Genomic DNA, 20,702 nt, shown 5'->3' with positions numbered 1-20,702 from the left:
AATTACATTGTTTAGTGAAGGTACTTCAAATCTTCAATATGTTGCTATTTCAGTGCTGCTTTTCTTCTGAATTTGAGAGGGATGGAGCCACTGTAGCCTGACAGTCTGCAGGTTATGTGACTCTGAAAAGCATTCGCTGTGTCTTGGTCACACCACTTCATTTCCCACTGGACTAATCATGATTTTATTTCAGGAAATTGCATAAAGTCAGCCAATCAGATTAGAGCTGGCAGGATAGAGAAGGTGTGTAATATGAATCAAGAGGTCAGTGAAGGGACTTCTGAGGACAGTCTGAACAGACTGCAAGAAAACATGTTCACCAATGAATATTATCATATAAGAAGAAATTTGAAATCGTTGTCTTGGCAATTAACTGACTTAAGTTTAAAGCGCTAAAACTACCAACTGAATAAATTAATACTAAGACTCAAATAAAACTTTGTTTTTAACTATGAAACCAAATGACAAAAAATTAAGATAAAATTAATTAAAACTAAAATGAAGGAGTTCTAATGTGTTCAGTAAATTCTGAATTTTTTTTTTTTTTTTATGATAGATTATTTAAACTTTCTGGATCACTTGGAATTATATACATACATATTTTATACATACAGGTTCAATTCAATTATTATAATGTAATGTAATATATATATATATGTATGTATTTGTACAGTCTGGATCACAATTTTTTTTTTTTTATGAATTAGAAATAAAATAAACTTCACTGGTGAAAAGTGAAAATCTGTCCACTAGTTAGGGGTTAATAAAGAGAGTCTGAACGGGTCAGAATTAGACCAGAACCAGTAAGAGAAACGCAGAAGTGACACAGAACACCCAGATAGAGAGAGAGAGAGAGAGAGAGAGAGAGAGAGAGATCCATTAACACTGAGCATGAGTTCAGCTCAAAGCATCAGTCACTGAAGATCTGAGGAGCGGAGACACTTCGTCACATCACGACTAATGGCTTGAACAAATGTCAGAGGTCAAAGGTCACAGAGTTGTGTTAGTAAACAGAGACCTGATTTATGAACAGCATAACCAGCCGATGCGGTCAAAGTTAAAGCTGATTTACTGTGCCACTGGGATACATCGCCTCTCTTCTGACAGACACTGCACTGCAGATCTAGAAAGACCCCGGGGTCACATTCAGTCCTCCATCAACGACAAATCTGAGTTCACAGCTCTGGATGGGTTAAATATGAGGCGTGGGAACTGTACAGAAACACATGGAGGGTGTGAACTTTGTGCTTCTGTGAGGTGTTAGAGCAAAGTACACTACCGTCAAAAGAAATGAATACTTTCATTAAGAAGGGGTGCATTGAACTGATCAAAAGTCACCGTAAAGACATTCATAATGTTATAAAAGATTTTTATTTCAAATAAATGCTGTTATTTTGAACTTTCTATTCATTTAAGAATCCCGTTTCCCAAAAAATTAGAAGCAGCACAACTGTTTTAAATGTTTCTTGAGCAGCAAATCAGTATATTAGAATGATTTCTGAAGGATCGTGTGACACTGAAGACTGGAGGAAATTACATTTTAAGACACATTCAAATAGGAAACAGTTATTTTAAATTGACACAATTTTACTGGATTTTTGATCAAATAAATGAGCAGAAGAGCAGAAGAGACTTATTTCAAAAATGTATATAAAGTGTTTAGATGGAGATATTAAATTCATAACATAATGAGTAAAATTATTGTCATTGATTACTATTCTATATTTATTCTCTGAAAAAAAAAATTAATTTAAGTGATAAATTAAGGACGGAAACATTTGAACACACACACACACACACACACAAACACAAACACAAATGCACAAAAAGCTCTCATTTATTGCTGCACTTTGCCAAGAAAAGACAAAAGAAAAAAAAACATCCATACTTGATACTGCATATGATGGTGAATGTCATAATACTTTAATATAACTTCACTAATAATAGCAGCCTTACCTATGATTAAAAGTCTCTTTGTGCCAAATTCACTGTACTTCAACAAATCAATCTGTCTCTGCACACTGAGGTGAAAATGTCTCAACAACACAATAACAGCCAATCAGAACATCCAACCGGTCACTAAATGATGTAAATGCGGTCTTAATCTCATTATCTACCAACAAAACACATTAACTGTACTTCAACACACCCACAAAACACTGAGAAAAGAGTCGACCTGGAGCCAAACGTGTCAACCTCAGCTGTGTGGGTGTGCAGTGAGTTGATATGAACACACACACACACACACACACACACACACACACAGAGCCTCCAGGAGTGTAAGAGGAGATGAGATTAGCTGCTCCTCATCTCAAAACAAAAAGAGAGTGACGTTCTGACCGAATTTCCTCCCACACATCCCAGAAGTTTCCTTGAATTCAAGCATGTTCCTGGTGAACCGCTCAGATACACACACCCATGCCACAAACAGCACAGCTTTCAGCTTTGATGCTGGAACAGTAACAATGAGATATATTCAACACACACACACACACACACACACACAAACACACACAGATAGTCAGAAACATGTAGAAACAGGAAAAATGAAGCAGTGAAACCAAACACCTGAAATGCCATGATGTCATTCACAGATTGTGTGTGTGTGTGTGTGTGTGTGTGTGTGTGTGTGTGTGTGTGTGTGTGTGTGTGTGTGTGTGTGTATGTGTGCGTGTGTTGAAAACACTTGGGTAATTGCATAAGAGGTTGTTAATAAGAAGTTGTTTTCTAATCCAAACAGGCTGATGTCAAAATATTTACATAAAAAAATGATCACATTCTGTAAAAAATGCAGCAAAATTATCAACTTCAGATTTTCCAACAAAAAAAAGATATATAGATATATTTATAGATATAGATTGATATTTACAGTTGAAGTCAAATGTTCACATACACCTTGAAGAATCTACAAAATGTAAATTATTTTACCAAAATAAAGAGGGATCATACAAAATGCATGTTATTGTTTATTTAGTTCTGACCTGAATAATATATTTCACTTAAAAGAGGTTTACATAAAGTCCACAAGAGAAAATAATAGTTGAATTTATAAAAATGACCCCGTTCAAAAGTTTACATCCCCCTGAGTCTTAATACTGTGTTGTTACCTGAATGATCCACAGCTGTGTTTTTTTTTTGTTTAGTGATAGTTGTTCATGAGTCCCTTGTTTGTCCTGAATAATTAAACTGCCTGCTGTCCTTCAGCTCCTACAAATTGGTTTTCCAGTATTTTTGTGCATTTGGACCATGTCCAACAATGACTGTATGATTTTGAGATCCATCTTTTCACACTAAAGACGACTGAGGCACTCATATACAACTATTACAGAAGGTTGAAACACGCACTGATGCTCCAGAAGGAAAAACCATCCATTAAGAGCCGGGGGTGAAAACTTTTGAACAGAATGGAGATGAGTACATTTTTCTTATTTTGCCTAAATATCATTTTTTTGCATTTTGTACTGCCAGATGCTGAAGAAGACAAAATAAGATACATTTACCCTGATCTTCAAATTCAAAAAGTTTTCACACCCAGGCTCTTAAATGCATAGTTTTTCCTTTTGGAGCATCAGTGAGCATTTGAACGTTTTGTAATTTAAAGGAACACTCCACCGTTTTTTGAAATAGGGCTTATTCACATTATTTCCTACATTTAGATAGGTGGGCAAATGCATTTTTGTGTCAGTGCATGCATTGTTTTAGTTTGACTGGGTGGGCGTTAGCTTAGCTTAGCACAATGAATGGAATCCTTTGTTGCCAGCTAGCATGGCCGGAGTAAAAGTGATAAAAAAAAATAAAAAAAACCCCACCTAATTACTTCTTGTGGCCTGCGTATTCACAACGAGTACAAATAGCAATCCAGATTAACACTAGGCGATTTCCTAGGCAGATATTGGCTTGGGACTGTATTATGGGGAAGCACAGGCGAAGCACTGCTGCTTAGGCGAAGCACTGCTACTTCGGAGCAGAGATATCACGGAACACATGAAATCCCACGAATTCCGTCAACATACCGGCGTGCAACGCGTCAAAAAAAAACAGAAGAAGAAGAACATACCGGCGTGACCTGCACCGAGTGTCTTCACTTTTGGATGATTTATTTTGAGAAGTTACAGCAAACATGGTTATTACCTGCATAGCAAAAGGTTGTGAGAACAAGCAAAGGACATACACGAATGTAATGTTTCACAGAATTCCACCTAATGTGGAACTGAGAAATAAATGGCTAGCAGCTCTGGAGATCTGTAGTTCAACGCCTCTCAACAAAATAAAGCAGTATCGTGTTTGCGAAGAACATTTTGCACCAGAGGACTACTTTGAAAACACAGGAAAAACAAAGTGCACATGTAAGTTGTCTTTTATTTCTCTTCCTATATAACCTATATTGCCTGTGAAAACATCAACTCTATGTGAATACAGCTATAATATGGGTCGATCTATACATGCGTCATGATTAAAATAATCACTTACTCTGTGGACAGCGGTCCATTCGGCGTGGGGCGTTTTTTCCAGTTCACTTTGTCACACCGGAAAAAAAATCGAGTACTGTAGAATGGATCAGCGCCGTGAAATCCTCTGTAGATGTGACACAACTTCGGGCACGCTCATCTTGATCTAACGTGTTGAGCCGGGTCATCAATGGCAAAAACATGTCCCACTCTCTACAGCATAGACACTCTATTTCCGTCGGCATAGATTGGCATATTCCCCCACATTCACACCACCAGTTCATGTTGGCTCTCATCACGAGCGATCGCAACCTCCTCCTGTCGTTCTATTTCCAAAGCATGCAGCTCGTCTTCTGTAAACTCTGGTTCAAATAGGTATGGTTCTGGTTCTTGACTGTCCTGAGAAGTCACCCTCTTAGTCTCTCTTAAAATCAGCCATGTTCAACGCCATTCGTGTACTGTAAGGAAAATAGCCAGGCAGCTACTATTCACGCCGGTATGTTGACGGAAGTCGTGGGATTTCATGTGTTGCGTGATATCTCTGCGCCGAAGTAGCAGTGCTTCGCCTAAGCAGCAGTGCTTCGCCTGTGCTTCCCCATAATATAGTCCCAAGTCAATATCTGCCTAGGAAATCGCCTAGTGTTAATCTGGATCACTATTTGTACTCGTTGTGAATACGCAGGCCACAAGAAGTAATTAGGTGGTTTTTTTTAAATTTTTTTGATCACTTTTACTCAGGCCATGCTAGCTGGCAACAAAGGATTCCATTCATTGTGCTAAGCTAAGCTAACGCCCACCCAGTCAAACTAAAACAATGCATGCACTGACACAAAAATGCATTTGCCCACCTATCTAAATGTAGGAAATAATGTGAATAAGCCCTATTTCAAAAAACGGTGGAGTGTTCCTTTAATTTTAATATACATGTTTAATAAATAATACTATTTATATTAATGTATTTAATAATTAATTTATATCACTTATATATAATTGCTTGATATGTTAGATTTACCAATGTAAATCTAAATAATATAATACAAATAAAAAATATATAAATAAGTACATACATCCATTTATTTTTATTACATATACAAATCCCGTCAGATTGGAGCTGTTGATCAGATTTAGTCAGCTAACAATTAACCTTGATCAGAAAGTCAGTAAACAGTCTGTGAGCAGTTTGAAACTGGAACTAGCCTAAACCCAAATCCAACAAGGATTTTCTACAATGATAGAGCTGATAAAGATTGAGAGTTTGCAAAAAAGACTTGATTGTGTAAAGTAGCATAGTCATTGTTTTACAGCTGAACCTGGTGAAGTCTGAGTTCTTACCGACAGATGGTGCCCTCCGGTGGTGTGGAGGACACTCCAGCGTTCCCTGCTGTGTGCGGCCAAACATGGCCGAATAAACCGCAATTTGCATGCCTGTCTTACAGCCCAACCGCAAACGCTCGCCTTCACACACCACTTTACTCTTATACTCACCTAGAAAGAGAAAACGCATAACAACATTTGTCATAACAAAACACTATTCATGACTCATTTTACAGTTAAAATACATTAAATAAAGTTCATTTAATTTGTAATATTATTTCACAAAATTACTGTTTTAATAAAAAAAAAATATTACTGCATTTTTTTAAATTAAATAAACTAAAAAAGTTTGGAATCGTAAATATTTTTGTTATTTTTGAAGAAGCCTCTTATGCTCACTAAAGCTGCATTTATTTGATCACTGTTTTTACTGTATTTGTAATCAAATAAATACATTCTTGGCAACCGTAATTTGATGTTTTTATTTGCAAAACAGCTTATAACGAAAAATACATAGGGCTGGATCAGGGTTATTATAGTTAGCAAGACATTAACTGAAATAAATTATAAGAAAAACTTACATTTACTTTAATTCAGCAAGTTGCTAAAGAAACATTTCTAATTTTCATTAACTTTATTTATTAAAATAGCTGAAACTGAAAAAAAACTATATAACGCAGTCATTATAATAATAATAATAATTAAAAAAGCACAAAAGAAAATGAAAAAAAGAAAAGAAAAGAAAAACCTCAATAGAAATATAAAAAAACTATATATAAAAAATTACAAAAATGTAAAAACTGAAATAAAAAAGAAAGTAATAAAATAAATATTAACATACAATAAAACTATACAAAAAACAATAACTAATAAAATAAAATAAAAAACTGAAAAAACTATATAGTCATATAAAAGGCAATAACAATAATTAATAAAAATTAGAGAAGCAGACAACAAAATAAAAAAAAATTAACTGAAAATGAAAAACCATTCAAACTGTCTTTAAAAAAATAAACTAATTAGTATTTCAGTGATACTAAAACAACACTGGGCAGAACTTCTTGTCCATTTTATCATGAATAATATGGTGACATCAGCCGAAAGGAACAATGAAAATAAAAGTACATTTTTATTTCAATTCGACTCGATTTCTCTCTGCTCAGCTACCAGAATAAAATAACCTGTGTGTGTGTGTGTGTGAGACTCACTCGGCCTGCACTTATATCGCACACTGAGGTATTTGTTGATGGTGGGACAGGGGTCTGTCCCAAACAAACGACTGTTGACAAGAACTTGACATCTCCGCCTGTCCTCACATTCATCCAGCATCTTCTGTAGAGAGACAGACAGATCCATACAGTCAAACAGACTGACAGATCCAGACAGACAGACAGATCCAGACAGATCCAGACAGACAGACAGATCCAGAGAGATTCAGACAGACGGAAAGACACAGATGGACCCAGACAGATCCAGACAGACAGACAGACAGACAGACAGACCCAGACAGATCCAGACAGACAGACAGACAGATCCAGAGAGATTCAGACAGACAGAAAGACACAGAGAGATTCAGACAGACAGACAGACAGACAGACAGACAGACAGACAGACAGATTCAGACAAACAGAAAGACACAGACAGACCCAGACAGATCCAGACAGATTCATACAGACAGACAGATTAAGACAGATCCAGACAGATTCAGACAGACAGAAAGACCCAGACAGATCCAGACAGACAGACAGACAGACAGACAGATTCAGACAAACAGAAAGACACAGACAGACCCAGACAGACAGACAGACAGACAGACCCAGAGAGACAGATCCAGAGAGATCCAGACAGACAGACAGACAGACCCAGACAGACATACAAACAGACAGACAGACAAAAAGACCCAGACAGACAGAAAGACAGACAGACAGACCCAGACAGACGCAGACAGATCCAGACAGAGAGACAGAATTCTTTCATTTAGGTGCCTGAATTCCATGGCTTTCATTTTTCCTGCAGTAGATTCCTTCCCCCGGGCATTAAAACACACAGAGTGTAATTTTACTCCGGCACACAGAGCTATTCATGTGTGTGTTTATAGCGTGTGGTTTTAGCAAGCATGCAAGCGTAAATCACGCGTGTGTGTGCTGTCAGAAACACTGCAGTTCAAAAGAGCTACTGCCACGTAAATCAGAGTCACACACCTTCATCAGCTATGTTAGATATTAAACACATTTAAAATGTCAAAACCAGGTATCAAAATGACTAAACTTAAAAACAGAAATAAATAAATGAAAGATAAATAGAAATGTAAAAAAATAAGAGAATAACAAAAGCACATCCTTTATAAAAATTATAAAAATACTGAAAAAAGGCATCACAAGCGCATAACAAAATTATTAACCATAAAAACTGAAGTAAAAATAAAAAACAAGAAAAAAAAGCATAACATTACTAAAACGTAAACTAATATTAATAAATAGTATAACAGTATATAAATGATTGTAAATTAACACTGAAGTTGACTGGAGGGTGTAAAGATTTAATTTCTCCATTTCTCTTATCATTATTTACCTGCAAGGATGTGGACACATGACAGGAAGTGATGTCATGCACTGAGCGTGGTCCAGCACTGCTATAAGGGTTTGGGCACTGAGGTGAGTGGGCGGGGTCTGTTATGCTGTAGAAAGCTGATTGGACGGTGATTGAGGTTCTGGGTGGGCAGCGAACAGTCAGGAATTCTCCGTCACACGCCTGTTCAGTGTAATTCCTCAGAACACGTGACAGATAACCTTCCACAGAAAGATAAACACACATCCGTAAGATAATCCATCCACAGACATTAGCATCTTCTCACAAATCTCATCAGCAAATTCTGAAGAAAACAGTCCATCAATGATATGTGTTGCTATATGTGGTTGCTAAGGTGTGTGATAAATTATCTAATATGAGGGGAAAAAACCGCACAGTTCAATGTTTGCTTTCACTTTCTGTTTATGCAGCTGTGTTTTATCCTGACAGTTCAGCTCCACAGCGGAAAGAGGTGATTCACACACAGGTTTCCGTGCTGAGTGAGTGATGTCAGCTCTGTTTGCCAAAGGAATAATAGAAACACACACACACACACACACACTACCTAAATATACACACAACCAGTCCAGACCTGTGGGGATCGGACCACCAAAGCCTCTAAAACATTTGGGGACAGCAAGATTTTTGATGTTTTTGAAAGTCTCTTCTGTTCACCAAGGCTGCATTTGTTTGATCAAAAATACAGCAAAATTAGTAGCAATTGTGAAATATAATCAGTGTTTTAAAATGTTATTTATTCCTGTGATCAAAACTGAGTTGTCCAGTTGTCAGTCTCACAAGATCCTTCAGAAATCATTATATGCTGATTTTTCTGCTGTGAAGATTATAGATAAAACGTGCAATTATGTTTTTATTCTCAGAACTACAAATTTACATCTTGAAATTTGGAGAAATTTGTGAGTTTATATCATAATAGATCTATGGAAGCTTATTTCCACCACGAAATAAAAAGGTAATTGCGATCAAAGACTTTAGAAAATACAAAGACGGTTCACTCCTATACCTATGAATGTGAGACAGTAGGCACGTTTTTATTACCCTTCAAATTGCGCATACTGAAATTGCAAATTGAAACTATGCCTAATGGAAATGCGTCAATTTCCGGAAAACGCCAATATATCGTTTTTATGCTTGCATGAGGTGGCTTTTCACAAAATTTTAAATATAAATAATTCGCAAAACTGCAATGGAAACATATTTTTTTGCATTAACAGGTCACATGGCGTACGTAAAAAGTCATATGATCATACTTCAATGTAATATAACCTCCAAGAAACACCTAATTTGCGGCTACTCTCAAGTATAAGGGGCTTTATAGCTGCCACTAATGCTTAGACTATTTTCACTGTGCACATCTGCAGTGCGTTACGCCTCTGAAACGGCCACCGGAGCTGATCGTGGCCACTTTAATTTTAGCGCTTGTGATACCAGTCGCACCACGGCACATCCCAGGATCTGCTCTCTGTGCTGCTTCTGTCAAGATACACACATACACCTCTTTCAATTAAATAATATAATGGCTAGTGTAGCCAAAATCCATAAAAATATGTTACCATGACTTATCAGGAAAGGAAAAAATTACATTTTAGTCACATAACATCAGTTAATGGAAAAGCTGTCATTACGCAATACTTTTTTCATCGACATTTATAAAATATCGCCAAAGTTTTGCGCAAATTTGTAATGGAAACACACCTACTACAACGTGCAATATGGCAGGATAGTCCTGGCTTCTAAATGAAAGAGCCAATCGTTGATTAATAAAGTCATTGCGTCACTGCAGCAGCCGTTAGAAGCTCCAGTTCCCAAAGAAACCAAAGACTAGAGCAGCCGATGCGTGTGGTTTTCTCGCAGAATTGGGCATTGGGCTACTTTATCATTGTTGCCGCGGGTTGTTTTTCATGCGACTGCAATAACTTGATATTTAGCCCCTAAAATGCGAATTTTACTAGGGGAACCCTGACAAAAACACTTGTATTTTATCTTCACAACGCATTTTTATTTTTTTTGATTGGGCTAATTTTAGGCTAATTTTAAGTAGCAATTGGGCAGATTTTGTTGTGAAAACCTGGCAACCCTGGCGTGTGCGCAGTCATAAGCACGTTGGAACTATGCATGCATATTGGCTGGTCTAGCCTGAAAAATAAGCTTTTAACCCTATTTGAGCATAGGAAACAACATTCATGGGGCAGTTCATTTAAGATTTTGTTGCTGATTTGAAATATGTAATTAAATTCTGAGTTTAGCGAGCAGTTTTTGAGATTCCAGGATTCCCCTTTTAATTTAGATGCTTGGTCTTGTTTGAGCTGCGCTGAGGCAAATATGGCGGCCGAGTGAACAGATTTTCCTTGAAAGGGAAAGTGTGAATTGCAAGAAATCAAGTTTCAAACATGGAATCGGGTAATTGCAAGTTTATTTTTTATTGCAATTCTAAGTACCACAATTTTGACTTTTTTTTTCTCTCTCTGCATATATAGGCAAAAAGTCTTAATTCTGACAAAAAATTCTGAGAAAAAGAATTGTGAGATTCAATTGCATGACATATGAACTCGCAAATTCTAACTGCATCATGTGATGTCAGAGTGATAAAGTCCACCCCAAAAAATAGTTGTGTTAATCTCAAACGGAGATGCAAATCATAAATGTGAGCTTAAGATACATTTTTTTTTGAAAAGCACAATAAAGTTGCGCTGCATTACAATATATATTTTAAGATAGGCAAAACAACATGGTTAGCATGGTGTTTAATATTGTGGTGTTATAATCGGCCTGAATGAATAATGAAATAATCATGTAATACAGAAGGCCTGTTCTCCTGCTCATGAAAGGAATGCTGTACAATCCACCCGGGATTCCTCCGAGAGCTTTAGGCTTTCCGAACACAATCCCTCCTGCTATTGTTCTCGGACAGAAGCCAACATTCCAGCCGCTGACTGACAGCTCCTTTCACCAATCACAGCTCAAACGACAGACAACACCTGTGTGAGATCTCCAATCAGAGAGCGGCCTCTAGGCCAGCGATCACACCATGATGAAGCGCTCTAAGGCAGCTCAGGTGGAGGTTTACCTGAAAGCAACACAATAAACAGAAGACCAGAATAAAACCAGATAAAAAACAAACAGACAGCAGGGATCAAAGCATATCAACGTGGAGAGAGTGGGTTTGCATAACAGCATATTCAATGAATTAAACAACTTTTATGATCATTAAATATTACAGTTTGAAATGTTTAGCATGCCACATCCTATTAATATAGTTAAAATGTATTGCAGTAAGAGGTACTCTACTATTCCATTCGGAAAACTGGAATACACTTTTCAATGCAAACAACACAATACATAGCTTTTATTTTTATATTTTAAATTTAGGTTTGAGGAATTTTGTGGGGCTTTTGTCATTTTTAAGCTTTAATTTATATTTATTACATTTTATATTTATATATAATTTTAGTCATTTAATGTAAACCTATTTTATTACACTTAATTATAAAAATAATACTGCCCAGTTTTATTTTTTTAGTATTTATACAATCTTGTAGTACTTATTAAGATTTTAAAATAGCTTTTATTTTTTATATTTATAACATTTTCATTTTACATTTGTTTTACCAATTTTGTTGTGCTTTTGACATTTTTTTAGTTTTTATATTTCTATTTTGCTTTAATTTCTATTTATTTCAAATAATTTTAATTTTCAAAAAATGTTTTATTTATTTTTAATTTCTATATAATTTTAGTACTTTCAAATTTCTATGTTTAAGTAAATTTTTTCCAACCAATATTCATATTTCATTTTATTTCATCATTATTTTAGCTAATGCAAATTATATTTAATGGTTCACTACAGTTACCAATAACAACAATTATTGTTCATTATATATAATTACTTAATTATAAATTATTAATTATATACAACAAAAATAGATACTGCATATTTTTTGTAACTTAGTGGGACCCAGTTATTATAATAATTTAGTTGTTGTTCAACTTTTTAAAATAATTGCATTTAATCCAAACTCTGTGATCCATGTCAAACAATGAGTAAAGATGATGTTACAAATCACAGTGGAAGCAGAACTAGGTCAAGTTGAGAGCATTGCATTGTGGGATACAGGGCTACACATTGAAGCATGCATATGAAATACTGCAAATACAGTATGAGAAGCAGGCAAGGCTATTCAGAGCAGAGCCTGAAAAGGGGATGAAGTGGAAAAAGTGGAATTGACAAGTCATGTGCTCAATCATGTGATCATCTGAGGGGGTAAAAAGGGGTAATTTACTGCCTTTTCAGTGCCCACAGGAGCTGGATAATAGATGGCCAGTAAGAAAAGACAGAAAACAGGTTGTGTGTGTGTGTGTGTGTGTTAGTTGTGAGTTTCCCCTCTGTTTAAATGATGCTGCGCTGTGATTGGTGGAGAGAGATAACGGCTGAATTCCATACGTCTGCAGAGTAATGAAGCAAACCACAATAAACACAGCGACACATGCACACACACGCACCCTCACACACAACCCAGCAGTCTGTCTGATCTCTGTTCAGTGTTATTTGTGAAACGTGTGTGTGTGTGTGTCTCTATCCAGCATATCTCATTCTCTGAACATTTAACATTCACCAGAAGCTGAAACTACAATCAGAAACCCTCCATATATAAACAAAGGTTTGGCATCAGTAGGATTTTTTTTTTATGATTTTGAAAAAAGTGTCACCAAGGCGGCATTTATTTGATCATCAAGTATTAAACACAGCAATATTGTGAAATATTATTACAATTCAAATAACTCTTCTCTATTTGAAGATATCCCTTTGATCAAAGCTTTATTTTCAGCATTATTACTCCAGTCTTCAGAGTCACATGATCCTACAGAAATCATTTTAATATACTGATTTGTTGCTCAAGAAACATTTCTGATTATAAATATAGACAGCAGTTGCTCTGCTTATTTTTTTCTTCTTCTTTTTCAGGATTATTTGATTAATAGAAAGTTATAAAACAGCATTTATTTGAAGTACAAAGCTTTCGTAATATTTAGATAAATCTGGATCCTGTACTGAATGAAAGGATTCATTTATTTTGAACAGAAATGTATGCATTTATTACAAAACAACATGCATTGGTCATAATCTAATAGAGAATATTTTGCCCTTTTAAATTAAAATGTTTTCTGAAAGTTTGATTAAATGATGGGTGCAGAAAAAATTGTTGAATTAACATGTGCACATAATGTGCCATGGGCCGAAGTGGTGTAGCTAATAATTTTTAGTCCTCAGAAAGTCTTTAGCTTTGACTCACTGGAGCGGCACTAAAGTGCCTCTGCTGCCACCGGTGATATTTCTGGAAAATTATAGAGCCGAGTTTAACATGAGAGAGCAGATATTGAGGAGGACTGAATGCAGCTGTGAGGAGAAGCTCAAACACACCCTAAACCACACAGCGAATGCTCGCGGGAAAACACTGCGCAAATAAATGGACAGCGGTCACATCAACGCTCAAAACAAGAAGATGATTTTGTTTAAAAACTCTCATTAACCTCGGGATGACCTTATGTGACCTCAGAGAACAGGAAACACACTACTGTGTGTGTGTGTGTGTGTGTGTGTGTGTGTGTGTCAACATGGCACTACAATAGAGATTAGTAGCTGCTAATAAATTAAACAAAGAAATCAGATGAAGGTAAAAGACTGCAGGAATTTCACTTTTTGGTGTACTGTCTCTGTAAGAGAATATACGAAACGAAATTGTAAAGCAACTAGTTGAGTTTTTTGTACCTGCGGTTTAAACGTGCAGTATGGAATTTTTGGCCACCAGGGGTCACTCAATCAAAACAATAACATGAGACGTACTTTGATGACGCCGGGAAAGAGCGTAGGCTCATGGGAGTTGTTGTTCATTGGAACACGCGCTCTGTCGCTCCCCACATTGCTCACTCATTTTAACTGAGGCCGGCGACACACTGGATGCGTGGCGCAAGCGTCTCAGCTGCGTGGCATGTCAGTTTTTAATTCGGCTCCCATGTTAATAGGTTAGAGCAGGGTTCCTCAAATCTTGCCCTGGAGGTCCAATGCACTGCCGAGTTTAGCTCCAACCCTGATGAAAGTCACCTGCCTGTGATTTTCTAATGATCCTGAAGACACCGACTGGCATTGATTAGCATGCTCAGGTGTGGTTGATTAGGGTTAGAACTAAACTCTGCAGTAAAGTGGATCTCGAGGTCGAGATTTGAGGATCCCTGGGTTAGAGCTTGCAGACTGCCTGTGTGAGACGCGTGTCTCAGGCGCGGCCGGAGCCGCGCGGAAAATGTGTGCATGCTAGAAATAGAACCGACGCCTATTTTTCACGCGACACGCACGCGTGTTGGAAGCGTTTCCAGGCAAAATATAATAGGAAAATATGTTTATATGTAATTTTGTACACAAATACATATAAATTTATGACATTTTGATGTTTGAAAGTCTATAGGTTGACATAAATGTAATTTAAAAAATAAATAAATAATTATCGATTTTCAAATATTGCACCTGTCAAACATAAGTCTATTTTGCCGTCTATACTGTTGACGGTGTCCTTTATCAGTAGGCTTTATATTTATGTTCAACATGAAGTATAGATATTGTTGGCGCGCCGCGCTTCTGGCACGCACCAGAGCAGCACGCAGCCACTGTGTCACCGGCCTTAGTATTTTGACAATCACGTATTTTCGAACGGAGAGATATATGAATTATCAGACCCCTATCAAATCAATATTGCATCTAACTAGTAGTAATATATGTTAAAAAAAAACACGGTTGCCTTTCGTTAATAATTATAATTAGGCTACGTTTATACTATGATATCGAACAAGATAGTGAACTGCATTTGAAGCTACTTTATCCAGCTAGATATAGAACACATGTAGATTTACATTATACTCTACATGAGAGCTAGTCCATCTGCGTTTTACACAAGACATCATCGTTTCACAAAATATACGGATAGATACGGTTAGCTGAATGGATGCATACCTGTTTATTAGAATGCAAGCATCTCTCTGTAGTTTCAGCTTGTCACGAAGCTCTCTCTATCTTGGAAATGCAACTCCAATATTTACCCGTGTCTCGTTTCTTCTTCGTCCCAAAACCTTCTCAGGTCATTTATTTCACCCGTACGTTTGCGCTTCACAGAACGTGCAGGCAAAGCATAATCATGATCCATAACTAAGTTATTGATTGAGGTATAAATACGAATATAAACAATATAAATATAAAATATAATAGTCTCAATCAAGGCTAGCTACTACTTTTTCTTCTTCGTCTCGTCTTTGCTTCTGTTCACCTTTGTATTTGGCGGTTCCGCAGGAAGTTAGATAAACTAGAGGGGTCAAAGTTTATATGACGCCATAGACGGGCAACAAAACGTAAATAAAGAAACGTGCCGTGTCTTCTAATTAAACTATAATTTTTTCCGGATTTTAAAGTTCGTGGAAACTGTCGGGATAATGTAAGTACACAACAAAAAAATATATATAACATAGATATAGTGATATCTGCTATTTTTAAAGCAGAAAAATTACATATTGTGCCTTTAAATGCAGGTAAATCTGAAACAACACACAATAATAAACCTGAGTGTAATATATATATATATATATATATATATATATATATGTATGAACACACACCTCAAATAGTCCAGAAAAGTTAGAACAAAAAGCTCTAATGACATAAATACAATAATGAACGAGATCAATGAGGTTTCAAAATTAAGGACAACACACACACACACACACACACACACACACAGACAGACACAGACACAAACATACAGAAACCCACACACAGACACACACACATCTACAGACACAGACGCGCGCACACACATACAGAAATACACAGACACAGACGCACACACAAACACAAACACACACACACACACACACACACACACACACACACACACACACACACACACACAAACACACACACACACACACACACACACACACACACACACACACACACACAGTGTTCTGCCATAGACATAACAGCCAACCACAAAATCTGCTCAGACTACACAGCTCACCTTTGTGTGTTTGTGAGGTGTTTTGATAAAGAACTCCTGCACAAAAGGTATGTGTCTGCACAAGACAATTATCAAAACTAGATCATTTCATTTCCTGAACAAAATGTGTGTGGTGCTCACCTGAGCGAACCCCGCTGCCACAATGCTCATATTCTGGGGGTTAATACGCAGCTGCTAGAGTGTTCTGTGAGGTTTCATCACATTGCTGTGTGTTTCTATACTGCTGCTGGGCTTTTCCATCTGGTTTCTAAGCCACTGCTAACTGGTCAAAAGAGACAATATTTTGGTCTCTAGAGATACGGCTTTGGTTCCTTCTTCAACGTAAGTCTGCCAGCACACATCTCCTCAACAAGACACATGATTTCAGGAATCATTCATATACAGGTTGATTTAAAAGGCTTCAGGGATTATACCAGCTCCATAGACATAAATCAAACCTTATGAACTAAAGTAATAGTGATGCTAGATTAAGCAAACATTGCTAATTAACAGCACAGAAAAGAGAAACGTGTGTGTGCGTGTGTGTGTGTGTGTGTGTGTGTGTGTGTGTGTGTGTGTTTGAGAGAGAGGGGTCCGGATGGAAAAAAGGGTCTTGGAGTTTGGGGAAGGGGGTCTTTTCTGCAGAAGGCAGTGGTTTCAAGTTCCACCTCCGGAAAACAAAGTGCCTGAGAAAACACACACACACACACACACACACACACACACACACAGAGCTCTATCCTCTTGGCTTTCTGGATTATAAAGTTTATTAGAGCGCCTCTCACCTCAGCTAAACTCTCTCTGATTTCAAGCATTACTCTCTTCCGGCAGAGAGATTTTCCATCTTGGCAGTAATGGGACGCAAAGAAATGGAGTGAGATTAGACTTGTAATGTGACTACAGTCATGAGCCTTTAGAAACAGATGAATTTATAAAGAAAAACAGGTCCTGATTAATTAAATTCTTACTTTTGCCAAAAACTAATTACACGTTCAGATAGTCAAATCTGTAGCAAGGTCACTATAGCTAATAACTATTATTATTATTAGCTAACCCACAATTATTCAAATAAAATAAATGTTAACTGAAATGAAATAAAAAAAAACTAATTTCAGATAGTTGCCAAGGCAAAACAGTACAAAATAGTACTAAAAGCTATAATATTATCTTTATATATTAAAAATAACACTAATTTGAAATTAACAAGTTCATATTAAATTCAGATTCCTGGTCTTCAACTAGTGCATAATTTAAAAAAATATATATATTTTTAAATAATATTTATAAAATGTGTCACACACTGTACTTACAGCTAAGTTGCTGTTTTATTTGGAAATGAACTTTTTGTTTTATTTTGATATAACTACATTTTTCATTTTACTTTAAATATGTCTATAAAAACTAAAGTTACTTGCACCTTTAAATGCCTTTTTTTGCTGATATTAAGGCAGTACAACTGACAGACAGACATTCCTCTAGTCTTAATGGTGTATTGGGATCCTCAAAAGGTTTGACCTCAGTTGACCTTCTGACCCTTTAACAGCCACACATCCTATTCAACGCCTCACTAAGCCCCACCCACAGCTTTATGAGCACTTTCACTGTAGTGAACATACACACAATGAATCTAAATGCATGTGTGTGTGTGTGTGTGTGTGAAGCTAATTAACCAAGATAAAACACAGCACACACAAAGGCACAAGGTTCCTGTAGGACAGATGTACAGGCCTGTTGCCCAGCAACAGATGTTCCGTCTCCATCGACAACTTCTGTCAGCCTCTTCAAGCACCTGTCAATCAAACAGGCATTCCAGAGTGTGTGAGCAGACAGAACAACAACTCTCAACTGTGTTCAGCTGAAAAGTGATGTGTCTTTCTTTGACAGGACAGTGCAGTCTTATTAAGGCGATTCTCAGAAAACAAGTCTGGCTCATATTTCACCTGAAAACTTTGCACATGTCCTGTTATTGTTGTTATTCTCATTGATATTTACTGTCTTATTACTTTAATATGGATGTAACCATTCTGTGCATATTTTATTTTTATTTAAATCAGCAGAAATTAAAGGCAGAGCAGGAAATACTACCGTATTCTACAATTTAAATAATTTTTTTTTCACATGACAGTAATTAGACATGAAAATAATGCCACAGGGCAAAAACAGGCTTTTTTTTTTTTCTTTTCTTTTTTTTTTGATATTCTATAAATAGTTTAAACTATAAATTATATAACATAAAAAGTTCAAAATCACTCTCACTGACCTTTTCCTGTACTGTGGCCAGCTGGTGGAATGACCTCCCAATCTCAATTCGTACAGCTGAGTCTTTACTCATTTTCAAGAAACATCTAAAGACTCATCTTTTTCGCCTGCACTTAACCAATTAATACTAGCACTTTTACTTTTCTTGTCTTTTCATTTAAAAAAAAAAAAAAAACTTGACTATGCGTTCTATACAACACTAACTGAGACTTGTCATGGCACTTGTATACTGTTGTTGTTCTCTTGTTGACCTGACTGCTTCTATTGTTCTCATTTGTAAGTCGCTTTGGATAAAAGCGTCTTCTAAATGATTAAATGTAAAAAAAAAAATTTGGCTTTTTTATTTTTATTTAATTATTTACATGTAGTTTTCATGAAGTTTTAGTTTTTGGTTATTTTAGTACTTAAATCTAAAATAAAATGAAAATGAAATGTTTTAAATGAAATAAAATAAGCATTTTATTTTATTATAACATTTTATTTCATTTAATGTTTATTTCAGGTAATGAAAATAGTTTAGTTTACCAATAACCTTGCATGAAATACATAACACACATGCATATATATATCCTGATATGGCTTTAACAGGTTTCGTGAGACTCACCCAGTACGTCTCTATCTTCTATAAACCCACTTTGAATCCGTATTGTGTAAAGCACTAGACAAATAAACCTGACTGACAATGAAAGTTCAGTTGTGGTACTCAAACAAAAAACATGATGTTGATTTTTCATCCAAAGCAAAGCTGTGCACATCTAAGTGACTTAAGAAGAGAAATGCTTTTTCTCAGCTTTTTCTGATCAATTCATCTCTATGTTATGTCCTACAAGTCTTCACTGACACTCAGCCTTCATGAACTACAGGGAAACTACACAAACAATCAGTGCTGAGGATGGTGTGCTCCTCATCTTGCTTTAAAAGATACAACAATCAGTGTTCATGAAATCAATGCTTCATACATTTATCTCACACACACACACACACACACACACACACACACACACACACACAATCTCTATTTGAATATATATATATATATATATATATATATATATATATATATAATAAAATAAATATATATATTACTGCTAAATTTTCTGCTAAAATAAGCAGTAATTGCAATAATAGGTTTTTAAAGTGAAATAACTGAACATAAACACATCAGCCTGAAAAATTGCTAATTTCAGATGGCACTTAGAAGCGTTTGCATCTGAACTCTTCATATACAGAGGGGCTCAAAAGACATTCTTGTTCCATATTGCTTCAAGTCAAATTCCAAATTTGCTACTTATGGAATGTGAAAAATATTATATTCATTTTAAATATGCAAAACAGGCGCATTTGCGTTAATTACTCAGACGTTTGGAACCCACTATATGTATATTAATTTGACATGCAACACTGTAACCCAATAGGCGCGCGCACACACGTGCACTTTCTTTTTGATCGCGTCGGTCAAGGAAGTTCCCGCGAAACAATCTGTTACAATGTTTCATATATTTAATACGGGATGAAAGAAACTCGCGCATGTCATACCTCAATAATGCACGAAAAGAAGTAAAAATACAGATGGAACGTTTAAAAAAAAGTTTTAAAATGCAAAGATGAAAAATTCTACTAAACAAACGCATTTTTAAAAGGATAATAGCCTACATATGTGATATAGTGTCCATACACAAACTCTCGTAGGGGATGATGGTAGGGATGATGATGATGAGGATGATGGTGTTCAGTACCTGAGAAGTCCTGTGAAGTTTTAGTGAAGCCAGTCAGACACGAGATTCCCAACAACAGCAGTGAATATGAGACATCAGGGAAAACCATCCTTAAATGTCCCATCAGATCCGATGATTCCTGAGAGAATCAGAACTCATAACCTAAAGTGATGTCTGATTCCATGACTGGGGACACCAGAGACAGAGTCGGAAGAACACCAGAGAAGACCTGAGAGAGAGAGAGAGAGAGAGAGAGAGAGAGAGAGAAAGAAAGAGAGAGAGAGAATTCCCCCTGGTCCCAGAGTCCCTGAGTTTCACGCTCATCACTGGTGATTTAATTC

General features: G+C 36.3%; 1 protein-coding gene across 1 annotated transcript in view; it reads right to left on the bottom strand.

Annotated features, from left to right (window-relative positions):
* The window catches only part of LOC132106431 (protein eva-1 homolog A), a 51,952-nt gene extending 31,382 nt beyond the window's left edge, over positions 1–20,570 (bottom strand). The window contains exons 1-4 of the mRNA XM_059512103.1: positions 20,383–20,570; positions 8,334–8,551; positions 6,971–7,094; positions 5,781–5,933 (exon numbers count right to left, since the gene is read on the bottom strand). Coding sequence (XP_059368086.1) covers positions 5,781–5,933; positions 6,971–7,094; positions 8,334–8,551; positions 20,383–20,485 — 598 coding nt within the window. The 5' untranslated portion in view covers positions 20,486–20,570. The remainder of the gene's footprint in view (positions 1–5,780; positions 5,934–6,970; positions 7,095–8,333; positions 8,552–20,382) is intronic.
* Between the last annotated feature and the right edge of the window lie 132 nt (positions 20,571–20,702).

This window comes from Carassius carassius, chromosome 27 (assembly GCF_963082965.1).
Source record: "Carassius carassius chromosome 27, fCarCar2.1, whole genome shotgun sequence".
Lineage (NCBI taxonomy): Eukaryota > Metazoa > Chordata > Actinopteri > Cypriniformes > Cyprinidae > Carassius > Carassius carassius.
This window is presented reverse-complemented; position numbering and strand designations above follow the sequence as displayed.